Source organism: Sinohyriopsis cumingii, chromosome 15 (assembly GCF_028554795.1).
Source record: "Sinohyriopsis cumingii isolate HCF-2022 chromosome 15, ASM2855479v2, whole genome shotgun sequence".
NCBI classification, from domain to species: domain Eukaryota; kingdom Metazoa; phylum Mollusca; class Bivalvia; order Unionida; family Unionidae; genus Sinohyriopsis; species Sinohyriopsis cumingii.
In genome coordinates, this window is record NC_142975.1 from 29,200,709 (window position 1) to 29,216,845 (window position 16,137).

The 16,137-nt window shown below is 35.7% G+C and overlaps 1 protein-coding gene across 3 annotated transcripts in view; it reads left to right on the forward strand.

Annotated features, from left to right (window-relative positions):
- LOC149781473 (uncharacterized) overlaps positions 1–16,137 on the forward strand; it is a 63,571-nt gene that overhangs the window by 31,321 nt on the left and 16,113 nt on the right. For 2 of the 3 annotated variants that reach the window (XM_089935561.1, XM_089935559.1), the window contains one exon: positions 5,706–5,862. In XM_089935561.1, coding sequence (XP_089791687.1) covers positions 5,706–5,862 — 157 coding nt within the window. Of the gene's footprint in view, positions 1–5,705; positions 5,863–15,197; positions 15,275–16,137 lie in introns of all 3 variants that reach the window. The other variant, XM_089935560.1, reaches the window with a different exon arrangement.

Here is a 16,137-nt window from a genome sequence, read left to right on the forward strand (position 1 = left end):
TTCACCAACTTTTGATAGGTTCAATTTAGGTCAATGCACTGGGTCAAAGGTATATTTCATCCAGTCCGATGAATGGATTCTGGTCTTTAGTACAAGTCTAGATTTGCTGGTGAAATCAAGGCTGGGTTCTCTTCCTAGGCATCTTGTTGATACTAATATGTTATTGTTGTCATTTATACAATGTAGTTTTGAAAGAAATTTGTATAATTGATGTATCTGATACTATGCTTTGGTACGTGTACTCCAGTCATAGCTGGATCAGTACATTTTTATCAGTATAAGTAGTTATATGGGCCTCTTGGGTCCCATGGTATAGTGACCATAGGTTTACATGGGAGAGGGACTATGGCCATAAATCATTGGTGATAGGCGCCCTTAGGTTTAACATGGGATAGGTACCTGTAGGTTTGACGTGGGAGCGACACTTAGGGGTCAGTGGTAACATTGTTAAAAATGGCTTACCTCGATAGAGGTGACACGGTAAGATTGTTAGAGTTGACCTCATTATGCGCCACTTTAAATACATGTTGGAAATCCAGTGTTAAACGTGTCCTTAGGTTTGACATGGAAATTATGTTATAGCCTCAAACAGGAAAGGAACATTATGTTGTAGATTTGAGGCCGTGGACACCCCCACCCCCCACTGCATGCAAGCTATGGAGTCTAAGAATGTATAGCCTGAAATGGTTTTATTGCCTAATATGTAAATGGTAATATTAAAATTAAAATGCCCAGAATCAACAAAAAAATATATTATCCAGACCCATTTTTATATATATATATATATATATATATATATATATATATATATATGTTGTAGGGTTTAACACTATTTTTCAGCACAAGATAGGCTATACATCGCAACCGTTATAAATGGTGGAGGAAGAACCCAGGAAATCCCTGGAAAGAACCACCGACCCATGAGAAGCTACTGGCAAGCTTTCTCACATGCCCACATTGGCTGAACCCCGAGACTCGAACCCACACAGACAGAGGTGAGATGGCAGTGTTCCATAAACCAGCCCCTGCTTTTGATTAAAATCCAGTGCACTACGTATACAACCCAGCACCCGCTTCTTGATTATTATCCAAATGCACATCATTATCATTCAACGAAAAGGATAGGAGCGTTCATATACACAGAATTTCATGCAAACATACTATCACACAAGAGGGGCAGGATTTAAAAGAAGGGGATGAAATAGATGTACATGCTTGATGTCTGTTGCACTCTTCTGGCTCTACGATCCCGCAGTCATCTTCTAACCTCCATTGGTTTCTTTTGTCATATCAGGAGAAGGGTGGTTCATTTCTGTTGAGCTCCAAGGCTTAAGCCAGAGGTAATTGAGAGACTAAGGCCTCTTGATGCTCTCAACGCCTGGATGGGAAACATATCCATCATTTTTAAAGTGTTGCTCGCTGCTCTGTTTGCTGCTGACTTCAAGTCTGTATTTCCATATCACACACTCTTATTAGAACTACTAGTTGTCCTTATTGATGTCTGCGCATAGATAGTTTTAGATGAAGTGAATCAAATTTTTATAAACTCCAATTCTTTTTCAAATTCTTAAAAATCTTACAAGTGTAAAAGAGAGGGAATGTAGTAAAGACGGCCTCGACTTGTCCCTACACAATATAGAACTCGTTTCTTCCACCAACACGGAACAAGACATATATGCAGTTTGTCCATTTATTATAGAGGGGTTTAATAGTGTACAAAAGACACATGAATGTAAAAGACCGCTCTGGTGGTCTAGTGGTTAGAGTGTCCGCCTTGGATGTGGGAGGTCGCGGGTTCAAACTCGGGCCGAGTTATACCAAAGACTTATAAATATGGTACTAACAGCTGCCTTGCTAGGTGCTCAGCATTAAGAGGTTAGTGTTACTACTGGTTGGCCTGGTGTCAGGATAATATGACTGGGTTGGACATCATGCATTAGACATAAATTGCCACACTACAGTCATTGTAATGATACGATTGGAAAATTGCTAAAGCTACATTAAAAATCCAAATCACACACACACACACACATGCACACACACACATGAATGCAAAGTGAGGAGATGTGCCCCTCTGGCACAACACCATAGGAACCCAGCACTTGAACCCAATATCGTACAACATTACTAAACCCTATTGTCATACAACACTAAAGTAGCACTGTACTGAACCCCAATGTTTTACAACACTACAATTAAGTACTGTACTGGACCCCTGTGTCATACAACAACATAGGAGTCATCCACTTGAGCCCTGTTTCATACAACACTATAGCACCACTGTACCTCAGCCTCAGAACCCTCTGTCTGACAAACACTATAGGATCACTGTACTGGAGCCCTATGTCTTACAAACATGATAGGATCATTGTACTGGAGCCCTATGTCTTACAAACACTATAGGATTACTGTACTGTAACCCTCTGTCTTACAAACATTATAGGATCACTGTAATGTAGCCCTATGTCTTACAAACCTTTTAGGATCACTGTACTGGAGCCCTATGTCTTACAAACACAATAGAAGCCAAGCACTATAATATTCTCTTTCTTTTCAAGATAGGAAAAATCCCTATGCTGCACAGTGCTGCAGGAGACCAGCATATAATCCCTATGTTGTACAGTGCTACAAGAAACCAGTATATAATCCCTATGTTGTACAGTGCTACAGGTGACCAGCATATAGCCCCCTTGTTTTGTAGTGCTACAAGAAACCAGCATATAATCCCCATGTTATACAGTGCTACAGGCGACCATCATATAATCCCCATGTTGTATGACGCTACAGGAGACCAGCATATAATTTCTGTTGTACAGTGCTATAGGAGACCATCATATAATCCCCATGTTGTATGACGTTACAGGAGACCAGCATATAATTCCTATGTTGTACAGTGCTACAGGAGACCTGAACATATAATCCCTATGTTGTACAGTGCTACAGGTGACCAGCATATAACCCCCATGTTTTGTAGTGCTACATGAAACCAGCATATAATCCCTATGTTGTACAGTGCTACAGGTGACCAGCATATAACCCCCATGTTTTGTAGTGCTACAAGAAACCAGCATATAATCCCTATGTTGTACAGTGCTACAAGTGACCAGCATATAATCCCCATGTTTTATACCAGCATATAATCCCTATGTTGTACAGTGCTACAAGTGACCAGCATATAATCCCCATGTTTTATAGTGCTACAAGAAACCAGCATATAATCCCCGTGTTGTACAGTGCTACAGGCAACCATCGTATAATCCTCATGTTGTATGACGCTACAGGAGACCAGCATATAATTCGCATGTTGTAGAGTGCTATAGGAGACCAGCCTATAATCCCTATGTTGTAGAACACAACAGAAGCCCAGCACATGAATCTTATACAACACTCCAATTTCTGCATTGCAGTATTCTCTTGCCATCCTTGATATGAGAAAACACTTGAGCTCTCTTATAGTACAGTGATACAGGAGACCAGCATATAATCCCCATGTTGTACAGTGCTATAGGAGACTAGCATATAATCCCTATGCTGTACAGTGATATAGGAAACCAGCACATAATCCCTATGCTATACAGTGATACAGGAGACCAGCATGTAATCCCCATGTGCAGTGCTACAGGCGACCAGCATATAATCCCCATGTTGTACATGTGCTATAGGAGACCAGCACATAATCCCTATGCTGTACAGTGATACAGGAGACCAGCAAGTAATCCCCATGTGCAGTGCTACAGGCGACCAGCATATAATTCCCATGTTGTACAGTGCTATAGGAGACCAGCACATAATCCCCATGCTGCATACAGGAGACCAGCATGTAATCCCCATGTTGTACAGTGCTATAGGAGAACAGCATATAATCCCTATGCTGTACAGTCTTACAGGAGATAAGCATATAATCCCCATGTTGTACAGTGATACAGGAGACCAGCATTTAATCCCTATTTTGCACAGTGCTACAGGCAACCAGCATATAATCCCCATGTTGTACAGTGATATAGGAGACCATCATATAATCCCTATGTTGTACAACACAACAGGAGCCCAGCACATGAATCTGATATCATACAACACTCCAATTTCTGCATTGCAGTATTCTCTTGCCATCCATCATATGAGAAAACACTTAGCTCTCTTGTAGTACAGTTCTTCATGAGCTATTCATTATGATGTTCTATTGCTATAATATATTAAGCACTGCCAGAGCAATCTCTTGTTGTACAGTGCTACATGAGCCAGTCATTATGATGTTCTATTGCTATAATACATTAAACACTACCAGAGCAATGATTCCTTGCTATGTAGGATAAGAGAAAACACTTAAGCACTTGATCCTGACATCAGAAAAGACAATAATATTAATATGACTCATAACTGATTTGAAAATGACTTTGAAACTTAGCATTTACGTTCAAGTTATAATATTTTAGTATTTGTATATGCCTTAATAGAGATGTTTTGTAGTGGATAATCAAAAAGAGATGCAACTTAAGCCATTACCATAAAAATGTGTTTTAAAATAGACATTATAATAGCTGTAATCCTAGGTTCCTGCACATTTTACAGAAATATCTACAGTGATTGCATCAAATACATTTAGTAAATATTGTGGAAATGTGGAACTTCAATATTTCAGGCAGTATAGAGAATGGGGAATGTGATAACTTGTTTATACACACAGGAGAAAAAAAGATGTAGACCAGAAGTGCTTAATGACAATGAAATCATGTATTGATGATAATGAAATCATGTATTGATGACAATGAAATCATGTATTGATGACAATGAAATCATGTATTGATGATAATGAAAACATGTATTGATGACAATGAAATCATGTATTGGCTTGAATTTAGAATATTTTCCTATGCTTGTTTTAAACTAGAATCCTAGAGGGAGGGGGTTGGTTGGTAAGGGTAACGTTGCATTATATATTTTTGAGAAGAAGTCTCAGTTACTGCAGAAAACAATATCCTCAGATTAAGGCTAACATGGTAGCGTGATATATGTATGTATGTATGTATGTTTGTATGTATGTATGTATGTATGTATGTATGTATGTATGTAGACCTGCCAACTTTCATGATTTTGCCATAAATCTTACGAAAATTACCCGTAAAATATGGACTTACGGCAAACTAGCAAAAACTACGGGAAAAAGATGGTTGCCAAAAAAATCAGGATGATTTGTTCATCCATGTTTTGTTTGGATCCAGGTTTCATAATAATCAACACAGAAGAATAAAAAGGAGTATTCAGATTCTTGTGAATAAAAGCTGGAAAGGACACAGTTATGTTTATTGGACATCACGTGCCAATTTGAGTATGTCTTGTGGCAGGAGATATGATTGCCGCCGAATGTGAAATGGAAAAGAATTTCCAAGAATTATGTCAAGTTGAGAGATAGCAACAAGCCATTGAGCTGCATTGGGTTAGGAACTAGAGTTTGTGCAATTGTACTAGACTGGTAAATAAAGTCTACGCTTACTTTACAAACATTTCAGTTGAACATACCGTTTATCGAACTTTTAATTATGCTTTCCAGCTTTACAATAGCAGTTATTAATATTTTGTTAACCTTACTGAAAACTGGTCAATCTTACGGGGAAAAATCAACTGCCTTACTGATATGGACTCAATAGGGTTGGCAGGTCTGTGTATGTATATATGTATGTATGTAACATATGTTTTCACCATTCCAGACAGCAAAAGATTTGCAGGAAAGCACATTGGTTGGTCGTGATTCTCTGGGGATTGTCACTTTCGTCTGTTGTGCCCTTAGCATTTGTGCCAGATGTATCATAGTCTTCTTTGGGATTCAGGCGTACCGTAGTTTCGGACATGGATTAAAGGAGAAAGGTAGGAAAATGTTGGGAAAGAACTTATTATTTTAAAACTGAAACATAATTATTTTGCTGACACACTAATGGGTACTGCAAAAGTGGAATAGCCCAAGACATGGGCCCATTAAATTGAGTTGTTCGTAAAGGTTGTTCCCCTCATCCCACCCCCAACCCCCCCCAAAGATCATGCTGATCTAATTTCTCCTTTTACAAGCAACAGAATGTACCATTTTTGTTACAGACTTCCTGAAAGACACATGTAACTGTTCGTTCATCTTCCTTGTTGGGTTCATTTGTTGTTCCATCATCCTTTAGAAGGTTATAGGTCTATCACAATTTAGAAAGTAAAGCTATAAACATGGGGTACAAAGAGAAGCATGACATGAGTAGGAAACAATACTATTTCCTTTTATTGGTTATCTTTAATTTGTGCTTACTTGTAATTAATGAAAATAATGAGCAGATTGTGTGTTTGATGTTCCTCAATATTACTCTCAAGGAACAACCATTTAATTTTCAGAGCGATATTTCAGTGATTCTTTCTTAAACATTTTTCTTCATCCAGAAAATGTTATGCTTGTCAACAAATATAATGGTTATAATTAATTCCATTTTTTTCCTACAAAACATAGAATGATTATTTCAGGTTCAGTTATGGACCACAGCCAATTTTAAAGTAAATCATAGACCAGCTCCTCCCCCATTCATTCTACTACAAATAAGTTGACCTGCCATGTAAATTAGCTCAGTCACTCGTAGAACTAATGATGTTGCCTTTGTTGTTATGGATATAAACAATTGTACAGATTAGATCATACTTGCAAATTATCACAGTTCCTTTCTAATTTATCTTTCCGAAGCTGTATATAGAGCAGGATGACCAATGTACCATGCAAAACAAACTGTGGCGTTATATTCCTTTGATCTATGTGCCCTGGGACCCAGTTAAATGAGTATGGCTTCCATGATGTAAATAAAACTGTTTCCCCATAAGATAAAGTACAGTTGATATAACAATAGAAATAAAATCTATGTAAAATATGTATATCTTAAATTGTACTATTATACAGAACTGTCAATAAGAGTAATTTTCAGAACCAAGAGAATGAGGATCCTAAATAACAGCTCCTTCCAAAATGAGGCTCTTGCTTAAGTGATCATTGCAAATGAAGAGCTACATAAGTACTTATTCCAAAATGAGGCTCTTGCCTATGTGATCATTGCAAATGAAGAGTACACAAGTACTTATTCCAAAATGAGGCTTTTGCCTATGTGATCATTGCAAATGAAGAGTACACAAGTACTTATTCCAAAATGAGGCTGTTGCTTAAGTGATCATTGCAAATGAAGGGCTACACAGGTACTTATTCCAAAATGAGGTTTTTGCCTATGTGATCATTGCAAATGAAGAGCTACACAAGTACTTATTCCAAAATGAGGCTCTTGCCTATGTGATCATTGCAAATGAAGAGTACACAATTACTTATTCCAAAATGAGGCTGTTGCTTAAGTGATCATTGCAAATGAAGAGCTGCACAAGTACTTATTCCAAAATGAGGCTCTTGCCTATGTGATCATTGCAGATGAAAAGCTACACAAGTACTTATTCCAAAATGAGGCTCTTGCCTATGTGATCATTGCAGATGAAGAGCTACACAAGTACTTATTCCAAAATGAGACTCTTGCTTAAGTGATCATTGCAAATGAAGGGCTACACAGGTACTTATTCCAAAATGAGGTTTTTGCCTATGTGATCATTGCAAATGAAGAGCTACACAAGTACTTATTCCAAAATGAGGCTCTTGCCTATGTGATCATTGCAAATGAAGAGTACACAATTACTTATTCCAAAATGAGGCTGTTGCTTAAGTGATCATTGCAAATGAAGAGCTGCACAAGTACTTATTCCAAAATGAGGCTCTTGCCTATGTGATCATTGCAGATGAAAAGCTACACAAGTACTTATTCCAAAATGAGGCTCTTGCCTATGTGATCATTGCAAATGAAGAGTACACAAGTACTTATTCCAAAATGAGGCTGTTGCTTAAGTGATCATTGCAAATGAAGAGCTGCACAAGTACTTATTCCAAAATGAGGCTCTTGCCTATGTGATCATTGCAAATGAAGAGCTACACAAGTACTTATTCCAAAATGAGGCTCTTGCTTAAGTGATCATTGCAAATGAAGAGCTACACAGGTACTTATTCCAAAATGAGGCTCTTGCCTATGTGATCATTGCAGATGAAGAGCTACACAAGTACTTATTCCAAAATGAGGCTCTTTCTTAAGTGATCATTGCAAATGAAGAGTACACAAGTACTTATTCCAAAATGAGGCTCTTGCTTTAGTGATCATTGCAAATGAAGAGTACACAAGTACTTATTCCAAAATAAGACTCTTGCCTATGTGATCATTGCAAATGAAGAGTACACAAGTACTTATTCCAAAATGAGGCTCTTGCCTATGTGATCATTGCAAATGAAGAGCTACACAAGTACTTATTCCAAAATTAAACTTAAAAAAGTTGAGTCAGTTAATTTATACATGTTGCAAGTCTTATTGTGCATAATATTTCATTTTGCCAATGACTTTCACAAATTTCATTAAGAAGGAGGTAAAATAATACGTTTTTCGGGAACTAGACCATGCAAGTACTGTGGTTCAATTGCACAGTTCCGTATTTTGCAAATTGCTGAATTTATAAGTAATAGTGGCTCTTGATATCTTACCTGTAGGATAACATGTTATCTTTGAAAACTGTTGATGTTGGACCAAATTAACATTATTTGGTAATTAAATGAAACTTGCCTGTAAGCCCAAGTTTGATGATAATTCCATTGCACCTGAGGGATTACAGATTCTGAAGATAATCTAGAGTCATGTGATTGGTCAACCTTTAGAGCCCTAATATTGATACATCGATATCACTTCACTAAAAGACCATAAATACCAAAGGAATGATGGAGAATAAAGGAAACCCATGTGATGGAATCGCAAGGGAGGGCCTGTAATCTTTAAAGTTCTCAGGTGTATTAGAATTATCATCAAGCTTCAGCTTCCAGCTCATTTAATTACAAATTCCAGTATCCTCACGATTATAGGAGATCTTAGAGGCAATGTATCTCGGACAAAAGGATAACCAACATTAAGGTACGCTATCCCAAACATTTTAATACAGTGTTGATGCAACTGTAAAAACTATGAAAGAAACTCACAAAAGTCTTATATATTCAACTAAGTATGCAGCTATAACAGGTAAATAATGAAAAGACGGTCAAGGAAATGCTTGTCTAGCAAAAGAAAGTCAAAGAAAAGACAGCCAAGGAAAAGACTGTGCAAGTTTAGTGTAAGCACTTGTCAGATGATATCACTGCCTTAGTCTCAATAGGCACATTTATTTGCTGAAATTCCTGTACCAATGAGACAATTCCATACAAAGGAAAAGAAGCCAGATGTATTGTTTTGGTCAATGGGTGTTTCTTGGTTGGACTCCTTCGGTAAATGCAACATTTTATTGATCGGCAGAAGATTGTAACCCTGAGTGTGAACAACACAAGTTTAGGAACCAAGGCCAGGTTGGCCAAAGTGGGACAATCAGAATGAATGTAGCCTAGTCTTCTATCATCTGTAGAACTCTCCTCAGTATATTGAAAGGAGGGGAGATAACTATATTTCAAATGTGACAATAAGACAGGGAAGGGATTCAACTATGTCAGCATTGAATCTGGAAGGACTGAACCATACTGCTCAGTTTGATTATTTAATCTTGAAGGAAATAAATCAATGCAAGAGGACCCATCAATTTGATTAATTCTCAGAAAAAGATGTTTATGCAGCATCCATTCCATGACAGTATCTATGTTGATTGTTTAATGTCCTCTGTATTAAGTTTGCACTGTGTAAATAAAAACCATTTAAAAAAACATTTCTATGAACTTGCTACAACCGAATATCAGGTGTGATAGTGTTCAGTTACTTTTTCTTGCCACCCATATTTGACAAGTAGTTTTTGCTGTGTTGCCAGCATTGATTTTGACATAAGTATTTGTTCTTGGAAGCTTTTGTAACTTTACACTCAAGATAATTGATTTGAACGCATTTCTCTTACAATGACTAATATCCTCCATTTTGCATACCATCAGTATCTCCGTCCCCCCAAACTGTGGAGTGAGCTATCACTGTGAAGTACAAGTTGTGCTTATCCAAATGTTACAGGGCTGTTTGAACATCTTATATAATTTTAAGAGATCTTTGCATTCTTCAGACAGAGAAACTAGTGCATCAAAATTACCATGATCTAATCTGAGTTGGTGGTATTTTTCAATTTCCAGATGATTATAAAACAAAGGAGCATAAAGCACACATGGTTTATTTGCAACTAAATACCCAGTGATGTGATTTGTGTCATTTTATGAACAGTCAGGGGATGTTTATGTGAAGTTGTATGATACACATTAGAAGTTGTGGTGGTTTTCTGTTTTGTCAACCGACCAGACATATTCTAGGAATGCATAGCATTGGGTTCAGGACAGGCTTCTATTGGTGGATGGTAAAGCCTCAAGCATCAAAGGTGCCATTTCAAGAACATTTTGTTCACATGCTCAAAAACAAGCAATCATTTATGTAAACCACATTACTGGCAGATATACAGAATCAAACCATTAATTTATCTTTGTTTAGTTATGGGCAGATATTGTTATGTATATTTGATTTAATTATATCTGATTTAATATATATTTTTTTCAATTTAATTGTTTGTCAGATTTAAATTTTATTTTATTTTTCATTACATGCTATTGTAATGTAAATTTATTCGTTGGACATGATACTTTTTCCAGAAAATAGTTTGACCATGACTGTTTTAGTAAACACCAGGTGTTGACCTGGACCTTAACCTCAATTCAAAATTTAGTTACAGCCATGTCAACAAGTTCTTTTGTTTATTTTTGTTTATTGTGAATCTTATAAGAGTGAGATTGAGGCTGTATTGAATATGTGACCCTAGACTTGTAGATTTAGAGAAGTAAACAGCTTTTATTCTCGGAGTAAAATGATTGGGTGTTATCAAGAACATACAGGGGCTACATGATTTTTTTATATATATGTAAACATGACCATGTGACCCTTATCGGGGGCATAAAATTCAAGTTTTAAACCATCATATTAGAGAAGTAATCACAATTGGGCTTTTCTTCTTTACACTGGAAGGTGTTGTGTTGTTTGGAGTTGTTTCAAATTACTTGGATTCAGAGGATTAATTATTTTTTCCTGGAAAATTTTTGTGCTCATATGAGATTCTTGAACAAAGACAGCTCTTATAAATATTTATTCAGATTTCCAAACCTGGAGTGATATTTCTTGTTTCTACAAGGAACTGTAGACTTCAACACTACAGGTTACAGCATACTGTACATCATCGTCTTCCATCTTGGATTCGTCATCAGGACTTGAACTTGAAATCATTGGAACATTTTATTATTAGGACTTCTAAAATTTTATTTGTGGATTATTTTTGGATTTGATTCTTAAAACCATAAGTTCATATTTTTTCATTTTTACAGAATTTTTTTCAAAGAAATAAATTATTTTTCAAAGCTTGATGTTTTCACTCTTTCATGTGTTAACTGTTTTTTTTTTAGCCTCAACATGTAACATAAGACTATACAGAGTCAAATTTAATTCATTTTTATTTGTTACGGGCAGATATACAGAGTTCATTGTTATTTGTTATGGGCAGATATACAGAGTCATGCCATTAATTCATCTTCATTTAGTTATGGGCAGATATACAGAGTCAAACCATTAATTCATCTTCATTTAGTTATGGGCAGATATACAGAGTCAAACCATTAATTCATCTTCGTTCAGTTATGGGCAGATATACAGAGCCAAACCATTAATTCATCTTCGTTTAGTTATGGGCAGATACAGACTTGCCAACTATTATGATTTTGTCATAAGTCTTACAAAAATTACCCTTAAAATACGGACTTACGGCATAGTAGCAAAAACTACGGAAAAATAATCGTTATTGAAAAATCATCATAATTGGTTCATCCATGCTTTATTTGGATCCGGTTTTCATCTTAGAATTATTGAAATTAGTCAGGGAACCAGACTAACTTTACAGCAGAACCCTGGATGATTTGAACTGCATCTGTTTGTTCATGTGAAGCATCTGCATGATCAAACTGTTGATTATTGAATTTTTAAAAATGGCATCCAGAAAGCAATGCATGTTTAAGACAAAAGGGAATAAAAGCTTGCAGAAAAGTGTTAATAATCAACACAGAAGAATAAAAAGATTATTCAGATTCTTGTGAATAAAAGCTGGAAAGGACATACTGTAGTTACATTTATTGGACATCACGTTCCAATTTGAGTGCATCTCGGAGTTGGAGATGTGATTGCCATCATCTTGTGAAATGGAAATGACTTGCCAAGAATTATGTAAATTTGAGAGATAGCAACAAGCCATTGAGCTGCATAGGGTTTGGAAGTAGAGTTTCTGCAACTGTACTAGTGATAAATAAAGTCTAAGCATACTTTACAAATTTTTCAGTTGAACATAATGTTTATCGTCGATGCGTCAAACTTTTAATTACGTTTTCCAGCTTTATAATAGCAGTTATATATATTTTGTTACACCGTACTGAAAAGTGGTCAATCTTACGGAAAAAAATCAACTGCCTTACTGAGATGGACTTGTCAGGGTTAGCAGGTCTGCAGATATACAGAGTCAAACCATTAATTCATCTTTGTTTAGTTACAGGCAGATTTTAGAGATTACATTTTGAGGTGATAATATTCAACATTGTCATTGGTGATTTTGGTCAGTCATTAAATTCCATCTTTTCTTAGGACAAATAAAAATGTTAGAAGTAAATTAACCTGCCGTATTTTCATTTGACTCAATTACTGTATTTTGTAACAATTTTTCAAGTTCATAATTGATGATGTTGGTATCATATTAGAATTTTACATTTGAAATAAGTACTCATGTAACGATCCACTGTGAATTACATGACATAGCATGATATGTTATATACAATCTCGTCACATACCTCATAAATTGACACATTAGTTTAATGCTGTTGTTACTCAGCGGTACTGACAGTAGTTAAGGAAAATTATTCACCACTTTCTTATATGGTAAACAAGTACCCACATTCGAAGGAACTGCTTCTGGCAACAGCGAAATAAAAATGGCAGTGGAAAGATGAAACGATGAACATGTCATAAATCTGATGGTGCCAGAGGTTGACAAAAACAGTAACCTTTTCTATCTGACCATAGTGTTGAGTATTCAGTAAATCTAGTTCTCATCTTAAAGAGCTGTCTATCATACAGTTAAATAAGTCTGAACACATCCAAATATTCAAATTGAAAAATTATAGGAAATAAATTTGATTTTTACAAATATTGAAGATGGACAGGTGATTTCTAGTTGCTGCTGTTAGTACAAGAGAGAGAGAGAGAGAGACATTTGATACAGTGTGACAATGTATCAGTCAACAATAAACAGTGCACTTCATCCACACTAAATATAATTGTTTTATCCTTCACTCAGAATTAATGAAACACAAATGACCCCAAGAGACTCTATATCCTTTATATAAGTATTATCCAAGATTACAATACCTTGGTAACAGTAAAGTTGCACACTTAACACTTTCCAATTTATCTGCCACCAAGACAACATCACTGAAAGAAAACCAACAAAACTGTAACATTAAGTTTTATTTGATGTATTGTGTCTTTTTTCGTAATACTAATATTTTGTTGTATTTCTTTGGCTATGTGATATTCCATTCTCTTTAACAAACTTAGTTTTGTTCACTGTTGAGTGACAATCAGCACATACATCCATTGATAAAAGAAGTGTGTATTTCTGTGCAATGTTCAGGTTTCATTAATTAATTGAATAATGTGTAAATGATCTATAAAATGTTTAAATATTTCCTTTTTGCCATTCATGTGGCATAGAATGCTACTGCAAAGTTGGGCATGACCTGCACTACATGACTTTGGGTCCAGAATTTTTCAATACTTATTTTATAACCTATTATGCATATATTGTACTTTTGTTACTTCACAAACTTTATGTGACATAACGATCTATTTTGATGTGATGTCATGCAGCTAAAGTGGCAATGTCACTATTTTGCTGTGTGATACATTTTAACATTTTTGTGCTAATGATGTAATAAAACAACTATAGACCTTTATTTAGAGCCCCCATTTCATGTTAGTTAACAACTATAGACCTTTATTTAGAGCCTTCATTTCATGTTAGTTAACAACTATAGACCTTTATTTAGATCCTCCATTTCATGTTAGTTAACAACTATAGACGTTTATTTAGAGCCTCTGGCATTTCATGTTAGTTAACAACTATAGACCTTTATTTAGAGCCTCTGGCATTTCATGTTAGTTAACAACTATAGACCTTTATTTAGAGCCTCTGGCATTTCATGTTAGTTAACAGCTATAGACCTTTATTTAGAGCCTCTGGCATTTCATGTTAGTTAACAACTATAGACCTTTATTTAGAGCCTCTGGCATTTCATGTTAGTTAACAACTATAGACCTTTATTTAGAACCTCCATTTCATGTTTGTTAACAACTATAGACCTTTATTTAGAACCTCCATTTCATATTAGTTAACAACTATAGACCTTTATTTAGAGCCTCTGGCATTTCATGTTAGTTAACAACTATAGACCTTTATTTAGAGCCTCTGGCATTTCATGTTAGTTAACAACTATAGACCTTTATTTAGAGCCTCTGGCATTTCATGTTAGTTAACAACTATAGACCTTTATTTAGAGCCTCCATTTCATGTTAGTTAACAACTATAGACCTTTATTTAGAGCCTCCATTTCATGTTAGTTAACAACTATAGACCTTTATTTAGAGCCTCCATTTCATGTTAGTTAACAACTATAGACCTTTATTTAGCGCCTCCATTTCATGTTAGTTAACAACTATAGACCTTTATTTAGAGCCTCTGGCATTTCATGTTAGTTAACAACTATAGACCTTTATTTAGAGCCTCCATTTCATATTAGTTAACAACTATAGACCTTTATTTAGAGCCTCCATTTCATGTTAGTTAACAACTATAGACCTTTATTTAGAGCCTCCATTTCATATTTAGAACCTCTGGCATTTCATGTTAGTTAATATGAGGTCCATCAAACTTCATAACAACCTCAGTAAAAATCAACAGTTGTTTATTATAATTATAGATTTTACATATATAAATATTATGATATGGACATATTAACCCCCATAACAAATTAGATATGTGATAAAAGAAATGCTAACGTTTATTGCTTAACGTCACAGTATACCATCACAATGGCGATCATCAGTATTCATCTCTTCCCTGAAAGCATAAAGCGCTAAATCTTTGCTTCTGACAGGTAAGTTCATTAAGGACATGGAGGGTTTTGGGCAAGCCAGTAAACCATATGTAGATGAGATTCAACCATTTTTACTTTATCAAGCTATTCTTTCAGATAGTTGGATTTTGATGATTGTTGTACACATTTACCAGTGAATAATATTTCTGTTACCAAATTGTAATGAAAATAATCCAAAAGCAAGGAAAATTTTGTCAGTGATAACATCAATATGATTGCATAATCTGAAACATTTATGAGACTACTTTCGACAGGTTGTCATGAAAGGTGCTTAGATTAATAGCACAACATGAACAGTACAAATTTAGTTGTTGATAGATACAACGGTTTCAAATTTAGAGCTTTCACTTATAGTTGATAACGATTATTGAATTTTATTTTCCGAAAACCCTCCAGTGTCTTAAATTGTGTTGTGATATTAAGGTAAGTTGATCTCACCTGTCTGTGTCAATCAGTATTCTACTAACTGATAAGGGAAGTGTCTTTTGCACTGGATGTCATGAGTGTGATGTAAAGGCTGTATCCAGAGATGTCGCTGTCCGGTCTTTTTGAACCATTGTAATGGACATACAGCTGTCCAGTCTGTTTGAACCATTGTAAAGGACATACATCTGTTCAGTCTGTTTGAACCATTGTAATGGACATACAGCTGTCCAGTCTGTTTGAACCATTGTAATGGACATACAGGTGTTTGGTCTTTTTTAACCATTGAAATAGACATACAAGTGTCCGGTCTGTTTGAACCATTGTAATGGACATACAGGTGTCCGGTTTCTTTGAACCATTGTAATGGACATACAGGTGTCCAGTCTCTTTGAAATATTGTAATGGACATACAGGTGTCCAGTCTATTTGAACCATTG